This window comes from Equus asinus, chromosome 16 (assembly GCF_041296235.1).
Source record: "Equus asinus isolate D_3611 breed Donkey chromosome 16, EquAss-T2T_v2, whole genome shotgun sequence".
In the NCBI taxonomy this organism is placed as follows: domain Eukaryota; kingdom Metazoa; phylum Chordata; class Mammalia; order Perissodactyla; family Equidae; genus Equus; species Equus asinus.
The window spans coordinates 40,680,101-40,707,147 of record NC_091805.1 but is presented as its reverse complement, the minus strand read 5'-3'; the positions used below and the strand labels follow the sequence as shown (position 1 = coordinate 40,707,147).

At 38.5% G+C, this 27,047-nt stretch overlaps 1 protein-coding gene across 1 annotated transcript in view; it reads left to right on the top strand.

Moving 5' to 3' along the window:
* Positions 1 to 27,047, top strand: part of VAV3 (vav guanine nucleotide exchange factor 3) — a 349,793-nt gene that overhangs the window by 67,957 nt on the left and 254,789 nt on the right. The window contains exon 2 of the mRNA XM_070486950.1: positions 8,412 to 8,528. Coding sequence (XP_070343051.1) covers positions 8,412 to 8,528 — 117 coding nt within the window. The remainder of the gene's footprint in view (positions 1 to 8,411; positions 8,529 to 27,047) is intronic.

Here is a 27,047-nt window from a genome sequence, read left to right as displayed (position 1 = left end):
TGGACGTTAGGGTGAATCTTCCTCACCAAAAACAAAAGTGTCTGTTATGAAAGCTGTGGGGATACATAGATGAAATGTAATCTCTACTCTCAAAAATGTTTGTTTCATGTATATTATAGTCAAGATGTTATTATGACAGATGTGAGCCAGGTGCTACTAAGTGTGTGGGATGCATGTGTTTTTACAACTTCGCCCCACATTTATGTGCTTAATCATTTCAATAAAGTTACACATAACCCATCAAAGTACTTTATCATTGGAGAAAATGAAAAGAAGAGCTTATAACCCTAAATGTTATTAAATTATTATATTTTTGGTTAAGTAGTTAAGAAAACTTTATCCATTAAAAGTGAATCACAGCCTGGACAATAATCAAAATGGACATATTGACTTTTAGTTTACTGGAGATAGGGGAGTTTTGGTTTAGTGACTTGAGCACAAAATTAGAGCTAAGAAACAACCCTCCTCCATTTCTGGCTTGTTTTCCTGAGTGTCCTTTAGAGTCTTCATTTATTTACAATAAGATCAAGAGGAAAATAATTTGAAGATACTGTGCAGTCCTGAACTGGTGCTATGTGCAGCATAATTATTTTCTAATTATTCAGAGGGCATCTGCAGGTGTGATTTCTTCATAGAACAATGGTGATGATGCGGCTTCCATTGGGACCCACTGACTCACAAGGGAAAAGGACAAATGAGGTCCCCATACAAATAAAAATCATTCTTCTATTTTCTTTCTTTTTAAATTTCTAAAAGATGTGAGATTTAGCTCACCTAGTTTTAAAAGACATGTAAAGAGAGAGAAGGGAAGCTCTGGTGAAAGGGACACAAATAGAACACCGTAGTAAGGGAGAAGTTTGCTTTATTAATATTTCCCTTCCGTGTCTTCGTGCCCACTAGTTCTACAAAGGATGATTTTGAGCCCTTAGCAGATGGGATAGAGGAGGAGTTAGAATGATAGGGGCACTAGGGAGAGATTTGACAAAGTCTAAGCTCAGCCATAGCTAAGAAAGTAAACTCTTCTTATACTTCAATATTTGTAAATGGGCTTCGTTGTGGTCTCTTCTGTGCCTTTCAAAACTGTCAATGAACCTATTAATGGCCACTCATAATTCAAATTATGCCAGAGTCTCTTCTTCAAATGTGATAATGAATGTCCTACCAGGAAACGAGACCCTGAGAGCTACTTTTCTTCGTGAGACTGCTTGGCTGTTGGTAGAGGTCCTTGTGAAAATTGCAGCACGTCAGCAAGTCTGCATGGTTGTGAAGCTCTATTGGAAATCGTCAGCCTTCCTATGAGATGTCATTTCTCAGTTGAGATTGAAATAACTCATTTCACAATAAGCTGTGAAGGTTTTTCCTGTTACGTAGCCTCGGTTAACAGCTAGTTCATTATTGCTAACAGTTTTGGAGAAGTAGATGTTGATTCTTTTAAAGAAAAAAAGGGAAGCGATCCTGTTTGTGTTCATATTGTTGAGAAAGGTCAAAATGGCTCTTACACACATGGAAAAAAAAGAAACCATACACTTTATAAAGGGAGTGGAGGAAAAAGAGAGATTCTTTCGGAGTTTTATAGTGAACTTTAGCAGTCTGACCTTTAAATGTTTCCTTTCTGTATCATCGGTATTGAAGTGGTAACACGGAGGCTGTACCTTGAAAACCCACTTAGTTTCGTCTGTTGTGATAGCTGTCTGGTTATGAGACGTTTTCTGATCTAGAGAGCTGTGGCCTCGTGTATAATTTTAGGTTGTCTTAGACCTTGGTGGTGTTAAACTTTCTCCTTTGAAGGTTATTGGCACCTTTGTTGAGTGCTTTTCTACCATTTTAATTCTTCGACTTGTAATAAATAAGCAAGCTGTTCATGTATTTCTGAAGAGGCAGAGAGGATGAGCAGGATGGTTGAAGACTGGTGGCTGTGTTATTAGAATATGTCACTTGTCACTGGATATACCTGGGAGAGAGGCTAGGCAGCATCTCATTACTGGGCCTTTCCATACGTGAAGATGAGTTAATGGACTCAATCTGTGTTCCCTTTTCACACACGCTGTCCCCCTGCTTGCCAAGTTGTCATTGTCAGTGAGTGCCCCTACTGTCCATGCAGTGCCCAAGACAGAGCTATGGGTATAAGTCTTAATTCTTCTCTTTTCTCTCCCACTCCCCCCACCCCATACATATTCCATCAATTACCAGGTATTTCCTTTCCATATTGCCGCCTAGAGTTCTTTCCATTTCGTCTACCATCTTAGTCCAAATCACTATAATTTTTTCATCAAATAAATATGGCCGCATCCTAATTGTCCTTGTCTTGCCTACCTACCCCAAATCATCTGCCTAATAAAGAGAACAGAAAGCATTTAATTCTGCAAATTGCAAAATGGAGCTAGTATAACATAGTAGTTAGGGATATGGGCTCTACAGCCAGAATATCCAGATTTGAATCATGACTCCATTACTTTGGCAAATGCAGTTATATAAACTTGGGTAAACATCTGAGCCTCAGTATATATAAAAGCAAAAAATTTAAAACTTTCCTGTTTGAGTTGTTATGAAGATTAAATGACGTATTTAGCATGGAGCTTGGTACCGAGTAAGCACTCAAATTCCTGTAACAATAGTTATAAAATGCACAGCTGAGTATTCCACTCTGTATTTACAACCTTTAACCTCACCACTTCTTCAACGGTAAAGCCCGAATCCTTTTGTCTTGCTATGTAAGTTGGGGCTCCCCTGTCTAGGTCTGCTCTCACTACTTCCCTGAAGAGTGTTGTGTCTGTTCTGAACCACTTCCACTGGCCCCAGTAGTCCATGCCTTGTCTTGTGCTCATGCACATGCTGTGCTGTTTACCTGGAACACCCTTGCACCCCAAGTCTGACAATTTCCTTTCCCTCTCTGAACATCAACCACTCCTTTTGTGGCTGACTCGCTCTCATCCTTCAGGTCTCATCTCATCTGTCACTTATTTCAGAAAGCTGTCCTGTATACTCCAGGGCTCCCAAAGAACCTCGAATGCTTTCTTCATAGCAGTTGCCATGCTACTGTGTAAAACTGTGCATTTGCTTATCTGTATGCTCTGCTTGACTAGAATATCACTTTTTTTTTTGTTTTTTGAGGAAGATTAGCCCTGAGCTAACATCTGCCGCCAATCCTCGTCTTTTTGCTGAGGAAGACTGGCCCTGAGCTAACATCCGTGCCCATCTTCCTCTACTTTATACATGGGACACCTACCACAGCATGGCTTGCCAAGTGCTGCCATGTCTGCACCCGGGATCCGAACCGGCAAACCCCGGGCCACCGAAGCAGAACGTGTGCACTTAACTGCTGTGCCACTGGGCCGGCCCCTAGAATATCACTTTTGAGGGCAGAGTTTGGGTCCTGTTTGCTTTGTTAAAAATACCAGTGATTGGCAGTTTCATTCAATTAGCAAGTGTTTAATAAATTAATACATCCGTATCTAATTGGGAGTATACTTTATGATGCCTAGTACATAACAGACACCTCATTAATATTTATTAAATGGGAAAATGCTATTTAGACTTTTTGTGTATCGTTAATTTTGGTATCTTTCATGTAGGGATACATTTAATATTTAAAAAATCATAAAGTTATTTAATTCTTGTTGCTGAAATCCTAATCCTAAATTCCCAAAAATCCTGAAGTTGTCTCATGTAAATAAACTAGGTGATTTAGCAAAGTCGAATAATTTTTCAAACGTAAGGTATAATTGTAAAATAATGAGATGTGCTTGTCCTTGTGCATCATAGACCATCTCTGGAGGCAGAATGTTTCAGGATGGCGCAGATAAAACCAGAAACTATCAGATGGCTTCTAATCTCAAAGAATCTATAGACTGGAAGAAAAAACTTACACTGTAATAATATTGTGTCAAAACAGAATCACATCTCTAGGCTTAAGACACACTCATGTGTTCATCGGTCTTCTTCAGTGAACTTGTTTCCTTTTTCTTAACAGAGTGAGATAAGAGTTATCTTATTAGGCACTCCACAGAGAAAACTGTAGAATTATCTGAGAGATACACTATCAATCAGTTAGGCCAATCTTGTTTACATTAACTCTTTCTGTTGCAAGTGGTGGATTGCTTAAGCAAAGGGTGGAGTTATTGGTCCATTTGATGTAATTGGCCCATGTAATCTGGGCGCAGCCTGGTGCTCAGACTTTCGTTTCTAAATATCATTTACCATATAAATGGAAAAAGATCTGCTTGGAGAAATGGCTGATTCCAGAACTAGAGCAGAGAAAATATGAGGTGAGCCTAGGACAACTTGTTATAAGAAAATGGAGTCATGTGAAAGGACACATGAACCAGTTTGAAGGGACCCCCAGTGGCCAAATTTGGGACAATATGAACATCAAAAAGAATAATGATGGTGGGGCCGGCCCCATGGCATAGTGGTTAAAGTTCATCATGCTCTGCTTTGGTGTCCTTGGTTTGTAGGTTCGGATTCTAGGCGTGAACCTACACCACTTGTCAGCCATGCTGTGTCAGTGACCCACATACAAAGTGGAGGAAGATTGGCACAGATGTTAGCTCAGAGCTAATCTTCCTCAAGCAAAAAAAAAAAAAAAAAAAATGGCAACAGATGTTAGCTCAGGGTCAATCTTCCTCAACAAAAAAGAGAAAAGAATAATGATGGCAGTTGATTATTACACAAGCAAAAAAAAAAAAAAAAGAGTAAGGAGGAGAAAGGCCAGGGGAAACTCTTCTTTAGGTAAGAATGCCAGTTAATAAATGTGGAAGGAATGACAGAATTAGAAAAACCACTATTTTGCTGTCCCAAATGGAATAATTGAAGTAAGGATTGTCAGTGAATGCTAAATCCATAGTGAAAAATTATTGGGAAGTAGAATAGCCACATGGGACCAAATTATCACCCCCAGGTTTTTTACTGATCTAGAGGGGTCCATGTACATTTACAATAGAGAGATGTGGTGGCAACCATCTGAACCAAGTGATGAAGCTCATTCATAATAATGAGATAACCTGACATTTGCGTCTTCTGATGTGATGAAATATGAAGTTCACAGTATGAAGTAGTTTTGCCAAAACTGTTTAACTTGTATCTAGACTTGGCTTTTGGTTCATAGGAAATACAAGTGATAGAGGAACAGGTTTAATGATATCAAGAGGACAGAATCAGACAAATGTAAAATGTGGGACATTCTATGAGACAACCAATCTAGACTTCAAAAGTCAATGTCATTTAAAGAAAAAAGAAAAAAAGCAGGATTCTTAGATTAAAAGATACTGCAAAGAGCAAGCAACCAAATGCAATGGGTAAAACTTAATTGGATCCTAGGCTGGGGGTCGGGGGGGGACAGATAGTGTAAAAAGCAATTGAGGAAATTTGAATATAGAATGGATATTAGATAGTATGGAATTATTAATTAGGCATGATAATGGTATCGTGGGTTTGTAGGAAAATATTATTCCTAGGCGATGTGAGTTGCATTATTTAGGTGTGAAGTGACTGTAATGTCTGCAACTTACTTTGAATACTTCAGCAAAATAAATTTTATAAATAGAGGAAGGATTGGTACACAAAAGCATATGTGCTAATATGTTACAGTTGTTGAGTACATGTTCATTATACTATTCTTTCAGCTTGTCTTTTGGTTTGAACTTCTTAAAACTAAACCGGACGAAGAAAAAGTTCAACGTGGTGAAAAGGAAGCAGAAGTCTTGGGGTGGGCAGGCGGGCTGTGAGGCCTAGCCCTGTGCAGGGCTCCTGTCATGGCATTAGGGCCTCCTTCCTTTATCCCTGAACTCTGTTTTGTGCTTGCCCAGAGCCTGACACCCATGAGCACCAAAGCAGTGTGATCCTAGTGTTTTTAGCCAAATTTTGGATAACTGTGAAAATCTCCAGGTAAGATTAATAGAGGAGCTTGGGGCAGAGCCTCATCTTATTCATTGTTAGCATTTGCAGTGTCTGGAACCCTGTCGGCATTCAAAAACTGTTGAAAAAATACATAAATAAAGGGGTGACCAAATTTGATGATTGCCTGGAAAAGTGAGAGCATACCAGTGACCTTTTTTAAATCCAGTAAATATTTGTGGAATTCTATAGAATTGAGCCAGTTAAGGGGCAAATAAGGTTACGATTGGTTTTAGAAGTAAGGGGAAGACTTGTTTTTAAATCTCCTCTTGCATGCATGCAATAATGACCACGTCATAATTTTTTTTAAACTTTCAGTAGCAGTACTTACTTCTCTGAATTGATGATCAAAGTGCTGGAGTGGAAGTCTACTGTCGTTTTTCCTACACAAGGGGAAAATTTGAGTTTGGTGAGACATCTTCAGAGGGTGGCATATGCAATTATGCCTTTGTTCCTTAGTGAGCTGTGAGTTGGACACTTAATTATGTAAAAAATATTGCAAAAGAGCAGTTGCATAATCCTCAAGGGAGTAATTATTGTCTGTCTTGGCAGAATGCAAGGCTTTTAATCTGTAAATAAGCGATTCTATGTGGAAGAGCTACATGCGAAGTGATTCTGTGTCTTAAAGGTCTCTTATGAATTTTTTAAAGCGAAAGCAGTGCCTGCGTGTGCCCACTGGCTGCTGTCATCATGCTTCAAAGGGTTTACGATGCTTCCCCTGTGGTTTTAACCCCTCCTGAAATATTTAAGCCTCTGAGAAGGATTCCTGTAAAGGGTAAAACTGCGTCTGAGTTAAGCCCATGAAAAATCTGGACATTTCAAATGTAAAGGAAGTAAAATGTGCTTTCTGCAAATTAAAACCAAACTGAGATGAAAAACAACACAACAAAATAAAACATTGACGGTGCTTAAAAAAAAGAAAGCAAAGATGCAATAATCAGCGAATAAGTTTCTCAGTTGTTGGAGGCTAATAATTTTATTTTTACGTGTGGCATTGCGGCTAACATTTCCAAAAAGAATTCACTTGCAGGAGACGTGTGTACTTTGCTTAGGCGGATCTTAGTGTCTGAGAGACTGAAAGTAACTTCTGTTGGTTTTTCAGGTTGTCATTAGAGTCTGCCTTCCCTCTTGTCCCTCTTGTTAGTGTTGTTGAGCTGAGCAAGCTCTTCTTCAAGGTCAAGTTCCCACTTGAGCACCAGATCTGCCTCCCCTTTGCCTACTCAAGGACTTCATTTGGGTGACTGTCCCCCTCTCTTGCATAACCAATTTTCCCCTCTCTTTCAAGTTATTCCCATCAAATAGAAGCATGTCGTAACAACTTACTTGACCATGATCAGCAGTTGACACCGTTTTATTACTCCTTCCTAGAAACTCTTTCTTTGGCTTCAGGGAAAACCTGGTCTCCTTCCTCACTAGTCCCTGTTTCTCAGCCCCGTCGTGGGCTCCTCCTCTTCTCCTGATCTCCTAAGATAACCTGGCTTCAGATCCTTTCATCTCCTCTGCTTTCTCCCAAAGTCACCTGAGACAATATCGTGGTTAAAAATGTTCTGTATACTCTAAAGATTCCCAAAGTTACGTCTGGATTACGCTTCTGTACCCTGTACTCCAGACTTGTATATCCAGTTGCCTGCTGCCCCACATCCCATTGGATGACTAATAAGCATCTCAAATTTAATATCATCAAAATGTAACACCTGGTTTTCCTGTGGTTGTCTCTCACCTGGATTATTGCAGTAGCATCCTGTCTCATTTTTTTGTCTCTATCCTTGCTCTGGCTCCTTTCAGTTTATATTCAAACAGCAGCCTGGAAGAGACTCATAGAACTTCAGATCATATCCCTTCTCTGCCCCAAGGCCTCCAGTGACGTCCCATCTCAGTCAGAGTAAAAGCCTGTCCAACAAGGTCCTTCAGCATCTGGCCCCTTACCTTTCTTGTGCTCCTCCTACTTTTCTCCTTGTCACTCACTCTGCTCTAGCCACATTGGACCCTTCCTCAGACCCTTCTGCCTCAGGACCTTGGTGTGGGATGCTACTTCATACTGGAATACTCTTTCTTGTAATTCTGCGTGGGTTGCTCCTTTACCACCTTCAAATCTCTGCTTATCCGTCCTCTTCTCACTGACGCCTTCTCTAACCATCCCATTTAAGCTGCTGCCACCCCATCCCCACCAGCACTCCTGATCCCTCCTTCTGGCTTTATTTTTCTCTGTTGCACTTAGCACCATATGAAAATAAAAATAATTTACTTTTTTGTTTGTGTTGCTGAGTTTGTTCTTGTCTGTCTTATTAGAATGTCAGTTTCATGAGGGCAGAAATTTTGTCTGTATCGCTCACAGCTATGTCACCTGTGCTTGAGAGAGAGTGGGTACTCAATAAATACTGCTAAAGGAGCAATTGAAAAGCAAGCTCGAAAGCTGATTGATTCTTCCCTGTCATTTTTATAGCATTCTGGGTGTGACAGAAGATAGATAGCCTTCAGAATGGTTCACTGTATACTAATAGCTATTTCCGGTTCCTCAGTTTCTCTGTTTGAAGAACATAAGGACATTCCTCACGGCCTGTTGCGAGACATTTGGAATGAGAAAGAGTGAACTCTTCGAGGCGTTCGACCTGTTTGATGTTCGTGACTTTGGAAAGGTAATTACATTTTATTTATATATATGTTTTTTATTGGAGAGCGTGTAATCAAATACTTATTGTTTCTAATCTTGTTGAAGTGGGACATGTGACTTCAGTGGTCCAGGTATCTGCATTGTATAATTAAATTTCACATGTAGGTGGCTTAGCCAAGAAAACAAATAGCAGCAACAACTGTCCAAATGAAATTAGAATTATTTTTTATTTAAAGCGGTGTAGGGAGAATCCTTTCTCCAGAGGTAACTGTGGTAGGATTATTATTTTCCGTTCTTTAGATAGTTTGTTGGGTATTCTTTCCCTCCAGTCTTTTCTATATCTGAAAAGCACCTGATTTTTGTAAGGTGAGAATTTTCTGTTGCCCCCCTCTCTGTTTTGACAGTTGGCTAGGTGACTTGGGGAAGACGTGAATCCCTGAAATGTTTGAGGTTGTTGAATAACTCCTGTGGCTTGGATTTCAGCAGACACATGTTGGATTTGTTAGATTTCAATGACGTTTGTCACATGGAAATTGTTTTATGTTTACTGTTATTACTTGTGTGTACACCAATCACTTGTGTATAGTGGTGATGGAAATCATCCTTTCAAAAGTGTTTTGAAGTGATTGGGCATGAAGTTAAGCTTATTGCAGATAAGAAGCCATAAAAGAGTCAGGAAGTCAAGGTGACATTGTTTTAGTCCCTGCTGACATAATTCTATTACGAAAATAAGCATATAAGAAGGGAAAAAACTAAATGATATTGAGAAGTTTTCCCATACTTTTGTAATTCAGGTGCTGGTTTCTCATCAAAAGGCTGTTTGAGAGTGATAGTTTATTTGATTTCTAAGATATAATATTTTGGTTATAAAATAAAGATCAAGCAATAGATCGGCAATGGGAATTTTTGCTTGATAATGGGAATAAATAGCACAAACTTGAAACAGAGACATAAGAAACACAAGAAATACAATGCTAAAATATGGCAAGTGTGGGGAAACCACCCAGCCTGAGGAGAGGGAGGGCTTGGGTTCTTGACCCAGAGTCCTGTTCTAATCTTCTGCAAGTCGCCAGTCTTCTCAATCATCAGACCACCTGACAGCGTGGAAGTCTGTACCAAAGGAAATGCATGTTAGAAGATGGTTTCTCAGATTTTTTTTTCTCTAGCAAGCTCTGATTTAACTTTCTTGAGGTCCAAAAAAGTGGTAGAGGATAGCATATGATAATAAATGCAAGGAATTGAGAACGAAGCCTCCTCGTGAGGAGGAGGTAGCATATTTGTCTGTGGCCAGGAAGTGAAGCCGTGAAGAAAGAGGAATCAAGTGGAATCCCAGGTGAGGAGCACAGTCCTCCTAGCCTTTGGCCCTATCCAGAGATGTTTCTTTTTCTATTCTTTGATACGTCCCCCTATTTAAAAAAAGAGTCTTCATTATTTCCTTTCTTTCCACCCTCTCTTTTGGGGAAATGAAAAATGAAAATAATTTGGGGAAATGAAAATGAAAAAAAGTCTGGACTTTTTAAAGCTTTTCCAAGAGCTCTTCATTTTTCCACTAAAATTTGCAAGAAATGGTGTTTACAAAGACTGGGAAATCTTACAGATTTTTTAGCAACACATGGCTTTGTTCTGGTGGAATAACATTGCTTACTAGATTGATTAGACAACAGAAGCTTTGTAGGAGAGTTGAGATTGTGAGAAGTTGAAGGTAAAGGAATAATTGTATGCTTCTCAAGGGTAAATGTATCTCTGGCTACTTAAAATATTTTGGCAGTGGTGAGTCTGAAACAGACTTAAATTTGGGATTGTGCTTGAGAACTTCATCCTATACTTACCACTTTAAAGGCTCACCCGTTTTGCTACTGCCAAGATTGTTGCAGCTGTCTCTTCAGAACTGTATTGGACCTAAATAAACCACTGAAATTAAAGAATTTAGGAAGCTGCTCCGTTTACTAGTATTAATACTATTAGGCATTGTTACTCTAAGCAAAACCACCAATATCAGCACTTCTTGAACACCTTCAGTATATCAGGTATCTTTTCAATCTTTTATTTTCCTTGTTAGACTGATGAGAGAACCTGTGGCTCAAATCACATATCTAGCAGAGACTGGGGCAATGGTCTGAACCCAGATCTGGCTTATTGTCCGTTGCTGTACCGTAGCACAAACATTCACAAAGCAGGTGCCGTGTGCCAACATGGTCCGAAGTGCTTTCACATATTGAGTCAATCCTCATATCAATCCCACGTTATTGTCCCCATTTACTGATCCTGGATTGTAAGTGACAGAACTTGGATAATTCATGCAGTTTTAAATTTTTAGGTTGAAAAAATGTGAATACAGTGTTAATTCAGAGACACAATAATTCCTGTATTGTGGATATCAATTTTAACAGGATGTAGACAGGTTAGTTTATTTCTCTCCATTCCTTGGGATTGAATTAATTTTTCAGTTAACTTAAAATGAAAACTATATCTATGTGCTCCCTTGTCCATGTAAATTCATATGAATAATGAATCTAGAATTCATGTATATTTGGCCCTTTTTGCCTAGGAATATATTAATTGTTATAACAGTATCTAATGTTTTTATAGCATTTTGAAGCCTTTAGAGTGCTTCATATCACTGGCCTCATTTGATTTTCATGATAGTCTTATGAAGGAAGCAGCAAGTGTTCCCATTTGTCAGATGAGGAAACTAAGAGATAGGGAGGTTAAATGGTGACTTTAAGGTCTCCTCATTTGGGGAACAGAGCAGGATCTGGAGCTCAGGCCTTTTGACCTCCCAGACCTCTGCTTTTTTGGTCTGTTTTCTATCTTTTGAGTCTCCTTGAGGGAAATGCTCAGGGATAAAAATGAGCTCTTAGGAGAAAATCAAAGGAATTTATGGAATTAAAAAAGCACAAGTGATCTGTCACTTGACGTCTAATCACACTTTATTTTATCTTTAGAAAGAGAAGAAAGATTTAGGATACCGCCTGTGTTAATCAATATGAATGAATGATAGTTTTTCATTTAATTTATCAGATGGTGAAGAGCACACATTTTGGACACCCTAGAAGGGCGTACGATAATGTTGCCTTGCAGTGTTCTTTAATTCCTAGTATTGAGCTCTTTACCCAATGTTAATAGGGTATTCATTTCAGTTCAAACTCATGTCAACAAAAATTAGAATAGTTCTGAACAGTTTCTATACCTTGATTGAAAAAAAAAGAGAAATCACACAGGGCTGGGGACAGAGTTTAGTAACTTGAACTCATTCAGGAGTCAGCTGAAGGGAGGCCCTGAGGTTGACTATGACTCTCACTCTCAGGATTGTTCAGTGCTGAGGAAGGCTTCTGCCAGAGGTGGAGTCCTCGTCTGAGACTGCCCAGTCTTGTCTCAGCTCTGAGGTGGGAGGAGCTTGAGGACCCTTTTAAGAATCCTTACAGCTTCTCTTTGGTTTTGGGTTTATGTTTTTGTGTGATTCTGAAAAAGTATTTACTTTCTTACTTTTAAAAAAGATGGATCCTTTTATGGCTTTCTAGTAACAAAAAAAGGTAAAATCTTGTTAGTTGACTTCTTTGCTTAAATGTAATAAAACTTTTTTCCCCTGGAATATTAGAAATTATTAATTGTATTACTTTTTTTTTGGTGAGGAAGATTCGCCCTGAGCTAACATCTATTACCAATCTTCCTTTTTTTTTTTCTGGAGGAAATTAGCCCCGAGCTAACAGCTGTGCCAGTCTTCCCCTATTTTGTATATAGGTTGCCACCAGAGCATGGCTGATGAGCGGAGTAGGACCATGCCGGGATCCAGACCTGCGAACCCAGGCTGCTGAAGCAGAGCGCGCGGAACTTTAACCACTCAGGCACAGGGCTGGCCCTAAATTATGTTACTTTTTACATTGCAACTGATCTGTAAATTTGCTCACTTACATGCTGCATATAAAAGATTTTCTATTTCTCTGATCAGATTGTCATTTTCTGGTTAACATTTTTGCTGTTTGGAAATGTTTCCTACTGAGCTGCTGGCACATTTACAGTGCAGAAACAACATGGGATTTTTCTTTAATGAGACCATTTCTAGTGAGTAATAGAGATTGGGCTGCCCCTGATGTCCAGATAAGTGATGAAGTCTGCTCCTCCCCATCCTGGCTCTGGGTTGGGTATACGGGCCTGCTTCCTGCTACCCACAGACTTCCTTTTTTTTTTTTTTTTTAAAGATTGGCACCAGAGCTAACAGCTGTTGCCAATCCTTTTTTTTTTATTCTTCTCCCCAAAGCCCCCCAGTATATAGTTGTAGATTCTAGTTGTGAGTGCCTCTGGTTGTGCTATGTGGGACGCCACCTCATCATGGCCTGATGTGCAGTGGCATGTCCGTGCCCAGGATCCGAACTGGCAAAACCCTGGACTGCCGAAGCAGAGCGCATGAGCTTAACCACTTGGCCACGGGGCTGGCCCATACCCACAGACTTCATTCATGTCTCTTGTGTCAGCTATTGTAAAGCACCTCGCAAGTGTAAGGTGGTATGTTTTCTTGAATTAAAGAGAATCACACTCGACGAAAGGCAGTTGCAGCTGATTTTAGTAGCGATGGGATAGTTTCAGTGTGTTAAGATTCAGGACAGGCTCCGTCAGAAGGGCTTCAGAGGGTTTGCTTAGGGGTGAGTCAGGGATGCAGGTAAGAACATTGAGAGAGATGGTGTCTAGTTTTTGTTAGCACATGGTTTCTGAGTTGGACCTCAGTTTGAATTCCAGCTAGACTCCTTACTAGTATGTGATCTTGGGCAAGTTGCTTAACTTCTTTGAGCTTCAGTTTCCTCGTGCACAAATTGAGGTTAGGCGAGTATTAAATGAAATAATGTGTGTAAAGTGCCTTGAATCTCCTTTGAGAAATCACCCTTTTCTCTTTTCCAACCATGTAATTTGGATGGTTTGATCAATTGGAATATCCCATCCCTTTGGCCAGAGTGATGGGTTCAGGGATGTGGCACGTCACTCAGTTGGGACCAAGATGATGTGTTTAGACATTTGCAGGGGTGGTTGTGTTTGGCCGTCCTCCTCCTATGGAAGTGTGTGGATATGAGCCTTGGAGGAGCTACAGCCATCTGGGTGCCACATGGAGTTTCAAAAGAGACCCAGTTCAGGGGGAGCAGAGCTGAGGAGGACCCTAGTGGCATCATGTGAGGCTAAAATCAAGCTGTACCCAGAGCCAAATATATATATTTGTGGAGTTTTCCATGACGTAAGTCAATTCAGTTTTCCTTTTTTCTTCCCCAAGCCGGTTTTCTGTGGTTCTCTCAACCAAAAGTGAGAGAAATCTAAGTGATTCACCTGCTTTTGTCAGTCACACAATTTAGTTGTGTAGATATGTTAACTTTTCTTCTATTAGAAAGTTCCACACAGCTTGGAGACCATTTGGTAGCTTCTGCATCTGCTATCACATATAGAAGAGGAGATATGAAGACAGAGTCCTGGAACATCTCTGTTTTGCAGCATGTAAATAATTGAATAGAAGTACAGTCTCAGCTTTGCGGTAAATGCTTTCTCTTCCTTACCGTTGGTTCAAGGAATATCATAGATCTTCAGGTTTGAAAGAGACTGTCAGTCATCACATACCCTTCCCATGTTTGTCTGTGCTCAAGAGGATTGAGAAAATGGCGTGCACGCCGCTGCAGATGGAGAACGCACTTCCTCCTCAGGCCGTCAGCTCTGTATTTGGACCATACAGCATGATTGACTATGACCTTAAAACCACAGGGCAAAAAGGACTTAAAGAGGCTTCTAACTCCTTCACCTGGAAATGAGTAGAGCTTAGACATATTCATTGATTTGGACAAAATGATCTAAGAAGTCAGAAAACCCTGTAGGATTCTATGTGACCACTTTGTCGTCACTTCACCCCTGTAATCTTCAGTTTTCTCGTCTATAAATGGGACAATAACTTTTACTATACAGAATCATTGTGAGAATAGGGTTAATTGATGTAAAATGCCTGGCATATTGTTCAATAAACGATCAAGTGAGTGAATGTAGATCCAGTCTGGCACCGGTAGTTTGAGTAGATACAGATCATTCAGAGTTCTGAATGTGGATGTGTGTAAAGTTAAAAGATGATTCTAGTGGCATTTCCTTGAAAGTTATTTAGTTTGATTCTTTCTGGGTCAGATTATTAAGCAAATTACAATAGCACGTGTGTATATGTGTGTATGCACACATATGGTTATTTATACCTTATGTTTTCCTGGGCTTTTGTGGTAAGAATATGTTTCATTTTTTTGTATATGGAGAGTTTAGTTGAGAGATCTGCCAAGAAACCTCCACTGAAGGGAGCTGATGCTTTAACACTCATCAATTGGTTTTTCCCCCTAGGATATACACCAAATTACAGCTAAGTCAGATTCAGGATAGGAGGTGATTTGGTTCTTGAGTACTTTAAGTACACGCCATTTAAAAATAAATTTGAACTTGCTGAGAAAACCAAGGGATACATGGTTGACTTAAGGTAGAAAAGGGCTTTAGAATTGTTTGTATAATGGAAGTTCACAACTGTCTATACCATCTCCTTTAAGAGGCTTTACTGTCTTTCTTTCCCTCACATAGCTTGTTAGCAGAGACCTGCTGCTGTTAGACTGTCTTCACATACTGTGAGCTCAGATTTCTGTTCCATCTGCAGTGCTTTATCATATGTCTTATGAGAATCTTTCTCAGGCTGCCTCCTATAATAGGTGTGTTTTCACTTTTTCACCCTTCCCAGCCTGACTTGTACACCTCTGGGTGTATGTATGAGAGTACAAGGACTTCTTCCTGTCCAGCCTGTGCTGTTAGCGTAAGCCATCCTCTCAGCGTTTGTACCTGGCTGACTTATTAAGCTCCACATCCCCAATCCCCGCTTCCAGTCCTTGTGTGTGCTAGGAAGCTCACCCTCTGAAGTGCCGTGTGCATCCTGACACAAAGCTACTTGATATCTGAGAACCTATAATGGGTTCCTGCTACTTGTGTACCTCCTTGGAACTCTGCCTGGCTTTCCCAGTCACAAGAAAACCCTCACAACCAAAGGCTGCTGAGCTTTTCTTGGGTACAGGTGGCCTCAGGAACCTGGGCATGGTTTAAAGATCCTTATTGGCTGTTGCATGCATATTGGTCAACAGCTAGAAACAATTTTTATATATCTGCATGTAACCAGGATGAAACATCTTAACTTGTAAATGTAATCTCTCTTTTTACAATTATTTGTTTGAACTCCACTCTTTCTAGAAGTTTGATATTTCTCTCTTGCAGTATCTCCCATCCTAAATTATTCAGGAGTTTCTGGGGCTTTTGTAGTCCTAGGGCCCTAATCAGTCTTGCTTCACAGCAAGTGGGGGTCTCAGAAGTGGGGTCTCAGCCTCCAGTCAGTGGTCTACTAGCTGGTCTGCTAGCGTGGTACTGTCGAAGACTGGCCCTGCGTGGTTTCTTCGACAGCTCTGATGCTGGCTTGCCTTTGTAGTTCCAGCCCCGTTCAGCCCCACACCGCTCAGACCAGCTTCCTTCTGCCCCCACAACATTTCAGCCTCTCTGTTGAGCCAGCTCAGGCCACATTTCCCAGACTTGGCAGTGAATTCTGTTCAGGAGCTCCTGGATCCTTTCCTGCCAGCAAGCTTGGGTCAGGGTCTCCTTATTCTGTCTCTACAGGGGTAACAACTTCCACTCTCAGAGCAGCATTTGGAATCTCTGGTCTCTTTCCTTCCAGAAGTCTCTGGACTTTCCCTACAAATCAGCTAGCTTCCAGCCTCCAGCAGGCTCATCCTACCAGGGGCGCTGTGAGGAGTCAACCTCTGTCAGCCCACAAAGGCCTCCTTTAGTTTCTCCCCCTGAGCAGTAGGTGGTTTGCTTGTATTTACATAACTAAGGGAGGGCTCTCCAGTGATTCCTTCCTGAACAAAGAAAGCTTGTTCCAAGGCCTCCTTTGTGTCTACTTAAGCAGAGAAGGAGGGAACAGCTTCTGGCCTTCCCTAATATGTGTGTCTGGTTGGCTGTGAACACCATTTCTGCATCATTAGCAGTTTTCTTCTCCTTTGTTTTTGCACAGAGCTGACTTTTTAGCAAGCTTTTCATCTATTTCACTCTCTGCTAGTACATTTCACAAGGGTACTTAATAGCAGGCAGATTTTCCCACTCTTGCCACATCTTACAGAACTCTGGTACCTGAGCCATGCAAGGATCATTCTTTACACCTTAGTGATTATTCAAGTTCATTTTTTTGTCTCGTTTCTAATAGTTTTTGAGCCAGTTCAAAAAACTCTTCACTGTTCTCTAAACTTAATACAGTTGAAAACTTCTAGAACCCCATTTCCCAAAAAATTTCCCAAGGATCCCCATTGTCCTGAGAGATGTTGATAGATAGCCTGGGACAAATATTCTTGCTCAAATAGGCTTGTAAACACTGCATATTATATCCTTCCTCTATGGGATGTAGCATAGTAAATACACAGAAAAGTCCTGACGTGAGGAAAGCAGTCACACTTTTGCTTATTCTAGGATTTCTAAAATTTGTATATGAGTAGCCATTTAGGTATCACATAATCGCTTCAAACTCATCGTGTATGAGTTTTTTCTCTTCAAACCCATTTCTCTTTGAGTAAAACTGTTCCTTTATTCACCCTCCAGGAACTAAACAGTTACAACTGCCTTGGTTAAGGCTCATGTCCCTGGAATTAACGAAATAGTCTCCTAATTACCTCCCTGCCTTCAGGTTTGAATCACTCCAAACTAAACTTCAGGTTATCTTACAAACGTGCAAAACTGATTATGTTATTCATAGGTTTAAAACTTGGTAGTGGATCTCTGTTGCTTATAAGAGAGTAAAACCCAGACTCTTTTACAAGTCACACAAGGTTATTCACGATCAGGCCCCTTGTCTGCCGTTCTAACCTTATTTCTTGCTTTCCTACCCACCTTAACCCTCTTGCTTCAGTCCCACTGAATGTCTAAAGTCATTATTACCCTCCTGATTAATATTTATTAATGTTGTTTCCTTTGCCTGGAATGCCCGTTCCTCCCCATGTCCTTCATCCTCTTGTCTTTAGTGACTTAGTTCAAGATCACACCCTACCTGCATGGCCTGAAACCTGAGAACATGTGCTTTATCCAGAGCTCTGGGCCTAGTTGGTTCTTGGGTATACTGAATCTCCCACGGTCTGACTTTGCTGACTTGTCTCTGCCTGTTTCCTCAGTTCTAGTTCCTTTGTCTTCCTTCTCTGTCCTACAGAAATTTGACCTTGACACGTTAAATCAGCTCTCTTTCCTAGCTTATTCTGAAACTTTGAGATCAAGTAAACCTGGGTTTCACTCTCCCTGTCCCCAGATACCTGTGTGGGAAAGTTACTCAACTTCTGAGCCTCCATGGTTTGCTCTATGAAGCGGTCCTGATGGTGATCCCTGCCTCAAAGGATTGTGGTGAGGAGTGTGAATCAGAGTCTGTGGTGATCTGCACAGTCAGCACAGTGTGGGGCAGAGGCTCTGTCAGGGGGAACTTGTGAGCGATTCACCCATCCTTCCTTCATTCTGCAAAAGTTTGCGTGTGTCCTCTGCCAGGCGTGTGCCAAGTGCTGCTTAATCAATGTGGACAGGTAGTCCCCTGCCCTCAAGCTGCTATCTAGTTCAGGAAACGAAACAAGTAAAGCATAAATACACAAGATAATTACCACCAGTGATAAGTGCCTTTGAGGAAATAAACAGAGTGAAATGATGAACCACTGTAGGAAGCCACTTTAGACAGGGGGGTAAGATAAACCTCTTTAAAATAGTGGAGACCCAGTGGGAGGAGGATACTAAAACTACTGCATACTTATTCAAATGAAGTTTTAAATAAGTTCTAAAGCACACTTGAACTAGATTCTAGCCCACCCCTTCCAGCAGAACTCCTTGGGATTGTCAATTAACTTGGTCTCAGTTTCGTAAACTCTAAAATCCTGTCTGATTCTAAATTGCTGCTTATTTGTAAATGTAATATGTGTATATTGTATTTTATAAGGTAATGTTTTGCTTTGATAATTCTTGGTTGTGTAATCCTCTCTGAAAATACCTAGGCTTAGGCTTTTCGTTTTAGCCCAGGTCCACTCTATTTTCAGTAATATTGATATTCCTTTAAGGTTTTTAGAGTTATAAAAACTGTACATATGCTTTGGAGAGATAAAGGCATTATAAAGAGATAAAAACATGATAAAGAATGTTGGTATAGTTATGAGAATGTTAATTCCAGAAATGGAAATGTCATTTGAGAACTGAAACTGAGCTTCTCTTTGTTGTCTCAAGGGCTCCTCCAGAGACCAACTTTGAATCTGTTGGGTCATATGTATTTTTTAAAATTCTCTCTGTTAGATTCTTAATATACATGTAAATATGCACACAGATAAAAGTTTCCAGAAAAACCAAGATATAGTATCTGTATCTATAGACATATTGTCTGTAGTAACATTTATCGAACTTTATGCTCATAACTATATTCATAAAAATAATTTATGATTTTTAATCTATATGCATATATTAAGTACTGTGTAGCTGAGCATTGTAATTTCTACTACATTATGATCTGTTTGAGCTTCATTATACCTTTGGTTAAATTTATTATTTGTATAATAAATAGAATATATATATATATATATAATATAAGCTTTTTTTGAAGAGGGTTTTTACCAAAAGTGCTTTCAATCTTTTCTTTAAGATAGATAGAAGAAGATTTATAGATATAGATAGATTTAAGAAGATACAAGTAGTTAAATAAATTATTACAATATAGCACGTTAAGTGCAGCAATTGACCGATGAAAAGATGCTGTGGAGGAAAGCAAAAGAAAAGGATCAGCTCTTCCTAAATGTGGTTAGAGAAGGTGCCTCAAGAGTTTATCCGTATGTTTGATCTAGACAGAAAAATAGAAGGGGGTGCTGCTTCTGGCTATTATTTATTAGACACTTACCAATGCCATGTTTTTATGTTACCGTTTATTCTGTCCTCACAGCAACCCTATGATGTTGATATTTATCTCCATTTTATGGCCGAAGGAACTGAGGCTCAGAGCTATAAATCATAGCTTATAGGCAATGGAACGTAGATCTGAGACAGTGTCTAATTTCAAAGGCCATGTTCTTAATGATTTTACTGTACTGCTTTCAAGCAGAAGTGGGAAGTCACCTTCTAGAATGAAGAAAAGTCATATAGGAGGATACAGAAGGGAGGATCCACGTGGAATGTTTGGGTTCTGCAGAGAGTCCTTGTAGCTTGAGTGTAAGATACAAGCAGGGTAAGCTAGATCTTGAGGCCCAGCAGAGACTGGGGCAAGAGTATGAGGGCTCTGGAGTCTTGAAAGGTCTGCATTGATTCTGATGAAGGGCCACTGAGTGGTTTTTGACAGGTAGACTTGAGATGACCTGCTGTGCACCTGAGCTAAATACTGCCCGCAGGGGAGGCTGTCCAGAACTGTTGCAATGCCAGTGGTCAGAAGAGCAGGTGAGACCGAAGCAGTGTGGTTGAAAACTGTGCAGACTTTGCTAGAGCAACAGCAAAAGGGGCCCAGAGTTTGAGCACTTTGGGGCATTTAGGAATGGATGTGACCTGCGAAAAGGGCAAGGAGAGAGAAGAAAGAACAAGCTTCTCCTGGATGACTGGAGGGGGAGTAGAGATCATGGCAAGGGGTAATAATGGAGCAGGAACAGGTGCAGGTGCAACTTACAGTATTTTGTTTTGTTTTTAATTAATGTAGGAATTCTAATAACATTTACACTCACTTTCTATAGATATATTTTGCAACCCAGTGGGTATTTTATCTGTTTTATTTTTCAAAGGTTTTCATTATATTTGAACATTCTTAATTTTCCCTGTGTTTCATTTTGATGGTTTTTGCACTTGCTAATTATCAAGTAGAGACTTGGTCTCTGGTAGGACACTTGAAAACTTTTTTTGGTTTCATTATTTCTTTGAAATATTGAAATATTTAGTTTTTTGGAATAGGGAACTTTCTCGGAATATTTGTCTGTATTTCCAAGGCTATTGCAAATGTCTGCTGATTAGTACACACATTCTTATTCCCAGCTTAGCTGCTGAGCCATATCTCCTCTCAGCTGTGTTCAGAGAGTCTTACCCCTGTCACATTGGTTTAAAGGTAAGGTATAGTTTATCCAAGTTACATATGGAGTTCATTGAGTCTAATTTGCTTTCAGTAAATTGTTATTGTGAATATGATGGTTGAGAAATCCACAAGGAGAATCAGTTAACTCCAGTGCATGATATCATAATAGCTAATTTACTTGTCTATAGAAGCGGCAGTGATGCAAAACTCTTGGCCTTTAGTCCTTTAACTGTTGTGCCTGTGTATTTCCTGTCAACAAGATCCTCTAGAAAAAGATGGTATTTTTCATTTTTGTTCTCCCTGGGTTTTTTTTGATGGCTTATGCACATCTGTAGGAATAAAGGAGTGCTGGCGTTTGCTTTCCATGCTCAGCGAGAGGGGTGCTGTGGGGGTGGAACTGGATGAATGCTGTCATCTGTACAGGATTAGCAGAGGAAGTGTGCATCAGGAGCATTATGAACACCAAACAACTACAGGAAACAATACTTGGCAGTCACTGCAGCTGTGTGGAGTTCGGCCACGCAGGCTTCCTCTGGATAGACTTTAGTTTCTGAGTCACTTGTTTTCCACCTAAAGCACCTGTGTCTTTGGAGGACTGCATTGGAGAAATATTAATTGATTATGGGTCTTTCTCTGGTTTGTCTCCATGACAGTTATAATGCTCTTTGGGCATAAAAAGTCTTGTTGAATAAAAATAGTGTCTGAGGACTAATAGTGTCAGGACAAGCCAGTGCATAGAATGGTCAAAAATTATTAGCTTAGAAGCAATGAATGGCATTTAAATCTTCCAGAATGTTCCCTCTGGAACTGTGTGTGCATACAATCAGTTTCACACTAAAGGTGCTTGGTGACCCTGGGTGTGGGCTTTATCTTGCTGTTCTCATTCCCTGTTTCTATGTAAAGGATATGAAGGATGATGCTTGCTGCTTCTGGGTGGGCAGGTGCCCTACAGATCATTTCCACTGTTTAAGTTGTCTTTTTAAAGTAGCTGCTTACTCATAATTCATCTTAGACAAAATGATCACCTTGGAATGGTTGTATTGTTATATGGAAGGATGTAGTACACCATTTTTATTGGTCAGTCTAGCTCAGGTTTTGATGATTGATAGCGTCTGTGGATTGAGTAAAGTAATTAAAAAAAATTCATAAAAGGGCAGATTCAGGTTAGAATTAACTCTGTGTTTGCTCCTTATGTCTATAAAGTTTAACATTGCTTTAGCAAAGTCACTGCTGATGTTTTTCTAATAGCCTATTAGGTTTCTGTGAGAAAGCAGCAGAAAAATGTGAATTTATTGACTGCCAGATGATAAGGTATAATTTCTTAGGGAGCTAGTGATTTAAAATTTCATGACATTGTAGTGAAACTACTATAAAATACAGTAAAAGGGAGATGGTATTAGCAAAAAGTTGCTAAGAGATTTTCACATTTGTTGTAACTTAAATTTTAGTCAGTACACTGCCCCCAAGATTTAGGTAGATACATAAGCAGTCAAACATTATATAACATTTTCCTTACACTGTTTTTGCTTTGTAGTTGGATTCCTTTCTACACTATTCGAAAGATTCCTAGTGAAGGCACAGAAATTTCCCTTGTAGCAACAATTCCAATTATGGGTAATGAATTATTTAGAAAATCATCACTAATGATAAATCGTAATTGGTCTTCCTAAATTTTTGACTCATTGATCCAAGAGCAGCCAGCATAGATTTATAAATTTTCTATAGGACAGTCCTTCAAATATGTGAAGATGGTCATTGTGCGCCTCTAAGTCTTTTCTTCCTAAATGAAATAAACACGATGTCCTCAATTCTTTCCTTTTTATTTATGACTTGCTTACTTCTGGGAATAATTTGAGATGTTTTATCATGACAACACATAAAACAGAGCAGTTAAAGATTAAAACGTTTAAAGTTGAAAAAGAGATCAGAAGCTATTTAGAGGAAGGGACACAATTATCAAACCAGCTAGTTTGAGGATTACGTTTATCTCTCAGCTGTCCTGAAGTCAAGAAAAAAACATTAATTCAGAAAGTGAGCCTTTGAACTAGCCTTAAAGCCTTCGTACCTGGTGGAATTTGGAAAAAAACAAAATAGAAAGTCCAAGAATTAAAAAAAAAAATCGTAATAGAAATAATCAAACATACCAAAATGTAGAAAGGCTACTACAGTGACCACTCCTATATCCACTATTCAAAAGTTGTTAACATTTGACCATATTTGCTTTATCTAATGTTATAATATTTACGTACATTGCTATTTTTGCTTACCTATTTCAAATTAAATTATAAGCAAGCGTCATCACATCTTACTCCTAAATACTTCAAGCTTTATAGCTCCCCAAACAAGGCTGTTTTCCTATATAGCTATAATATTTTTATCACACATGACAAAGTGAATAATGCTTCCCTAATAACATTTAATATCTAGACCATACTCAAATTTCACCAGTTATCCCTAAAGTATCTTTTATAGCTGGTTTCTTTGAACCAGGATTGAATCAATATTTAGACATTGTGTTTGGTGGTTGTCTCTTAAATCAAAGAGAAATGTTTTCTTCGGTGGTTTTATACATATTTGTTTTGTGTCTAATTTTCTGATAACCTACTAAAGGTAATGATCATTTCTGATGGTTTTTATTGGACTTTACTGTTCTTTGAGTTTAGAATAAAGCTTGAGTTTTCCATAATCTAGGACACTTTTAAAAGCCTTTCCTGCATTCACTATAGGAGGGACTCAGTAAATGTTTTTCTAAGAATCAAGTAACGTAAGTCCTATAATGTTAAACAACTTCAAGTACTTTAGAACTATTATGCACCAAGCTCTGAGACAACCATCCAGAATTATTCAATCTGTTTTCATAGAGTTTAGATCCAGTGACTATATTCTTGTAGATAAATAGATCAGCAAGACATGTTCTTTCGCCAAGAAACTCCTCAAGAATCCTTGAGAGCGTCATAGGTGCTTGAGTTCTAAAATTTTCATCTGGCTCAAAAAAATATTATCTAGAAATCATTTAAGCCATTTAGACCGTGTCAAAACTGTCAGCATTCTGATTTTAGCGTTGCCTAAAAGAATTCTATAATTTCACAAACATTTAGAGAGTCAGATGTCATATTCCTGCCCATGGGATTTCATTTCCATGGAGAGTTTACTCAAATATTATTAGGTATGACTCACACTTCCAGGATATTCTGATCTGGAAGTTTCACTGATTCTTTTCCTTGCATGGTATTATATTTATATTTTCCTTAGATTTTGGTTTTAAGGAATATAAGGGATAAAATTTTGAAAGCGATAATTTTTGGCAATAGATTAGAAGAGAATAGATTAAATAATTTTTAGAAAGCTTCTGTATTTCAATGGTACCATGTGTCAATCTCAAAATGAAGATCATGTTTTAATCTTATCTCTTTAGTAGCAAAGACTGGAAAGGAAACAAGGGAATTTTCTTATAATTGAGTGGGATTTTCTTGTTTAAGTTGTGTTATTCTTATATTTTTAATATTGAGTGAGTTACTACATTGACAAGAATTCCCTCAATTCAAAAATCATAAAATTTTATAAGCATGTTTTCTTTGTTATAGGGCCAGAGTGGTTGTAGTTTGTTCGAGGTAACGTTTTAATAATCTACCTGTGTTGTTTTATATATCATTTGTTAAATAAGTGAAACCTGTCCCTAATTTGGGTCTTGTCAATAATATAATATAATGGTTATATCCTTTTCTTTTCCGTGAAAAATTTCCCATGTAATTTATACAACCTTCTTCCACATTCTTTTCTCTCTCTAGTCCCAACTGATCTAAAAGGAGTCTGGAAAGCATTCTTCATTCCCCCTTTAGGTAGTCCAGCAAAGTCTTTGGTAAAGTGGACAGTTTTTTTTCTGAGACAAGAATCCGAAACAGTCAGTCGATAATTTCCCCCTTCTATTCTGCATTCATTCTGAATATTTCATGAGAAAACCTTTTAGTTTTGCTTTTTTGCCAAATTTGCCAAATAACACCCCTCCTTCACCCAAATACCCATGAGAAGGTTTATGACAATGAAACAGCAGTTGAAAAGTGCTGAAATATAATCTCTTCCACACTTAATATCTTCTGTTCCTAAACCTACACTACTCATTGTCATGGAAAATATGTTACCACACTTTTAAAAGATTCAACAAAATTCAAAATCCATGTTTAATTTATTTAGAATTTCTAATAAGAACAGTAAAACAATAGGGATGATACTAATTTATTATTACATGCTAAAGGAGATGGGTGGTATGTTTTTTTTTGGCTGAAAAGAATAACAGTAATACATTAAGAATTTAATAATACCAAGGCAGTCTTTACCTTCATAGATAGCCTCTTTTTAGTGCATATATTTACATCTGTGAAAGTTTATTAACTTTTAAAATTTGATCTAAGTGAGCATAGGCATATATGGTGATTAAAATCTGAAGGCAGTCGGGATTTCAGCAATGATGTCAGCTAGTTAATCAAGAAAACCAACTTAAGGACAGAAAGAATGACCTTCCATTTCCTCACTGTAAATCAAATTATTTGTCTACTTTGTATACTTTCTGAGAGGACTAAAACGGATAATGTTGTATGTAAGGTCTGACACGTGAGTGTGTGCTAGAAAAATGTTAGTTGATAAAATCCATGTGTCAATGTAATTTATTGAACAGAGGCAGTTCTTTTCATATGTTTACATATTGTGCCTCTTTCCTTAATTGAAACCTCTCTTTTTGCTACAGTTTGCGTTGCATAATTTGCATCAATTTGAGGTCAAAGGTATAAATGTAATCACTCTAAGGAACTAAATAAGAGAGGGATGATAACATGGATAAAACAAGATACATAAAACATTTACTACTGATTGCTCAGTAATAATCAGTAGCCATGTTACAATTCATGACTCATTATATTATATATAGGCTGAACCATATGAAATTGCTATCATGTGACAAAAATTGCAGTTTCATGTTGTTTAACCTAATATTTTGGTTATAATATTACGAAGAAGAGATGATTGTTTTAAAATGAGACTGTCAGCGTAGATGATGCAGTTGATGTTTTCTGCGTGGGCTTCTTTTTTTTTTTTGGTAAAGCTAGAACCAAATGAGTGCATGGTTCAGGGAGTATGGTTTTCCTTAAACATATAAAAGGGAACTTGGAAACAGTAATAGTGCTGCTTCTGTTTCTGTAATTGAAAAAAATTCTTGGAATTAGTCAGGAGATCTGGGTTTGTGTAATAAAGAGTTCTCCAGTTCTGTCTGTTCTGATTGCCTGACCTCTCATTTGTTATCTCCTGTCTAGTCAACAAAAATTTAGAGTTGACTATTTGTAAACCCAAATTATCATGAATTGGGCTTGCTTTTAGTAGGCTATGAGTGTTAATTAACATGAAGTCTGTACTCATCTACCTGATTCTTAGTGAAATTGTATTTCTATCTTGATAAGTGAATATGTATTAATAATTGCTGCTTAATAGTGTTGTGTCTGCCTTAGGAAATTTAATTCCCTCAATAATAGTGATTTATGGTGTTAAAGATAGACAGATTTAGAGGTTTTTTTTCCTAGACTTTCTCTCTGGAAAAGAAAAAATATTCTATGATAGGGATTGAGAATAAAAACTTTGCAAAACATTTTGTGTTGCCCCTGATGTTCACCGGTGGGAATACCCAAGGTGCTCCGTATCTGGCCTCCTTTTTAATAGCACATTTCATTTTGCAAGTATTAAAACATTAGTCTGCCTCAAAGGGTGGAATTAAAACAAAAACCGTGAAAATCAATAGAGAATATGTTGTATAGGTCTTATGCAAATATATGAAAATCACGTTCAGTTAATTTATGGCTTTCTGTTTCATACAAGTGTGTCACTGTCTTTGAGAAGATCTGTTAAGAACAAATTTAATGATGATTTATTATTCTTTGAAGATAAACTTCATGAGTGCAGGGGAAGGCAATAACGTAAGGATGTAGAAGTTCCCTTTACTTAATTCTATTTCCCTTGTTATTGTGGAGAATTTGAAATTGATAGTTGTTCCTTATTTAGCATTTTAAAAATCAGCTGGACTAATCTTGTTAAGATTATTGCATATTTCAGTTAGTTGTCCCATCACTTTAGCATTTATTTTATAGAAAGATAATTCTGAGACTATTGGTTGATTACCAGAAAATAGGGAAGAATTCGTGGCCATTCTTGTGGCTGATTACAAGGTTTTATATGTCCTCAGAATGTATATTTTTTTTAAAAAAGGCTTGCAGTTTTGCCTTTACACTTTGAAATTGCTTGAATATTAGATTTTTACAGCAATAAGTAAAAATCTCCTATTTGCTTTATTAGGTTTCAGCCAACGTTTGAGATACATTAGTTAACAAGAGAATAAAACTTGAGAGTGAATCAAAGTCCTGTCTATTAGTTGTGATAATCTTGATAGGAAATTTAAATTAACTATTAAAATAGTAATTTTGA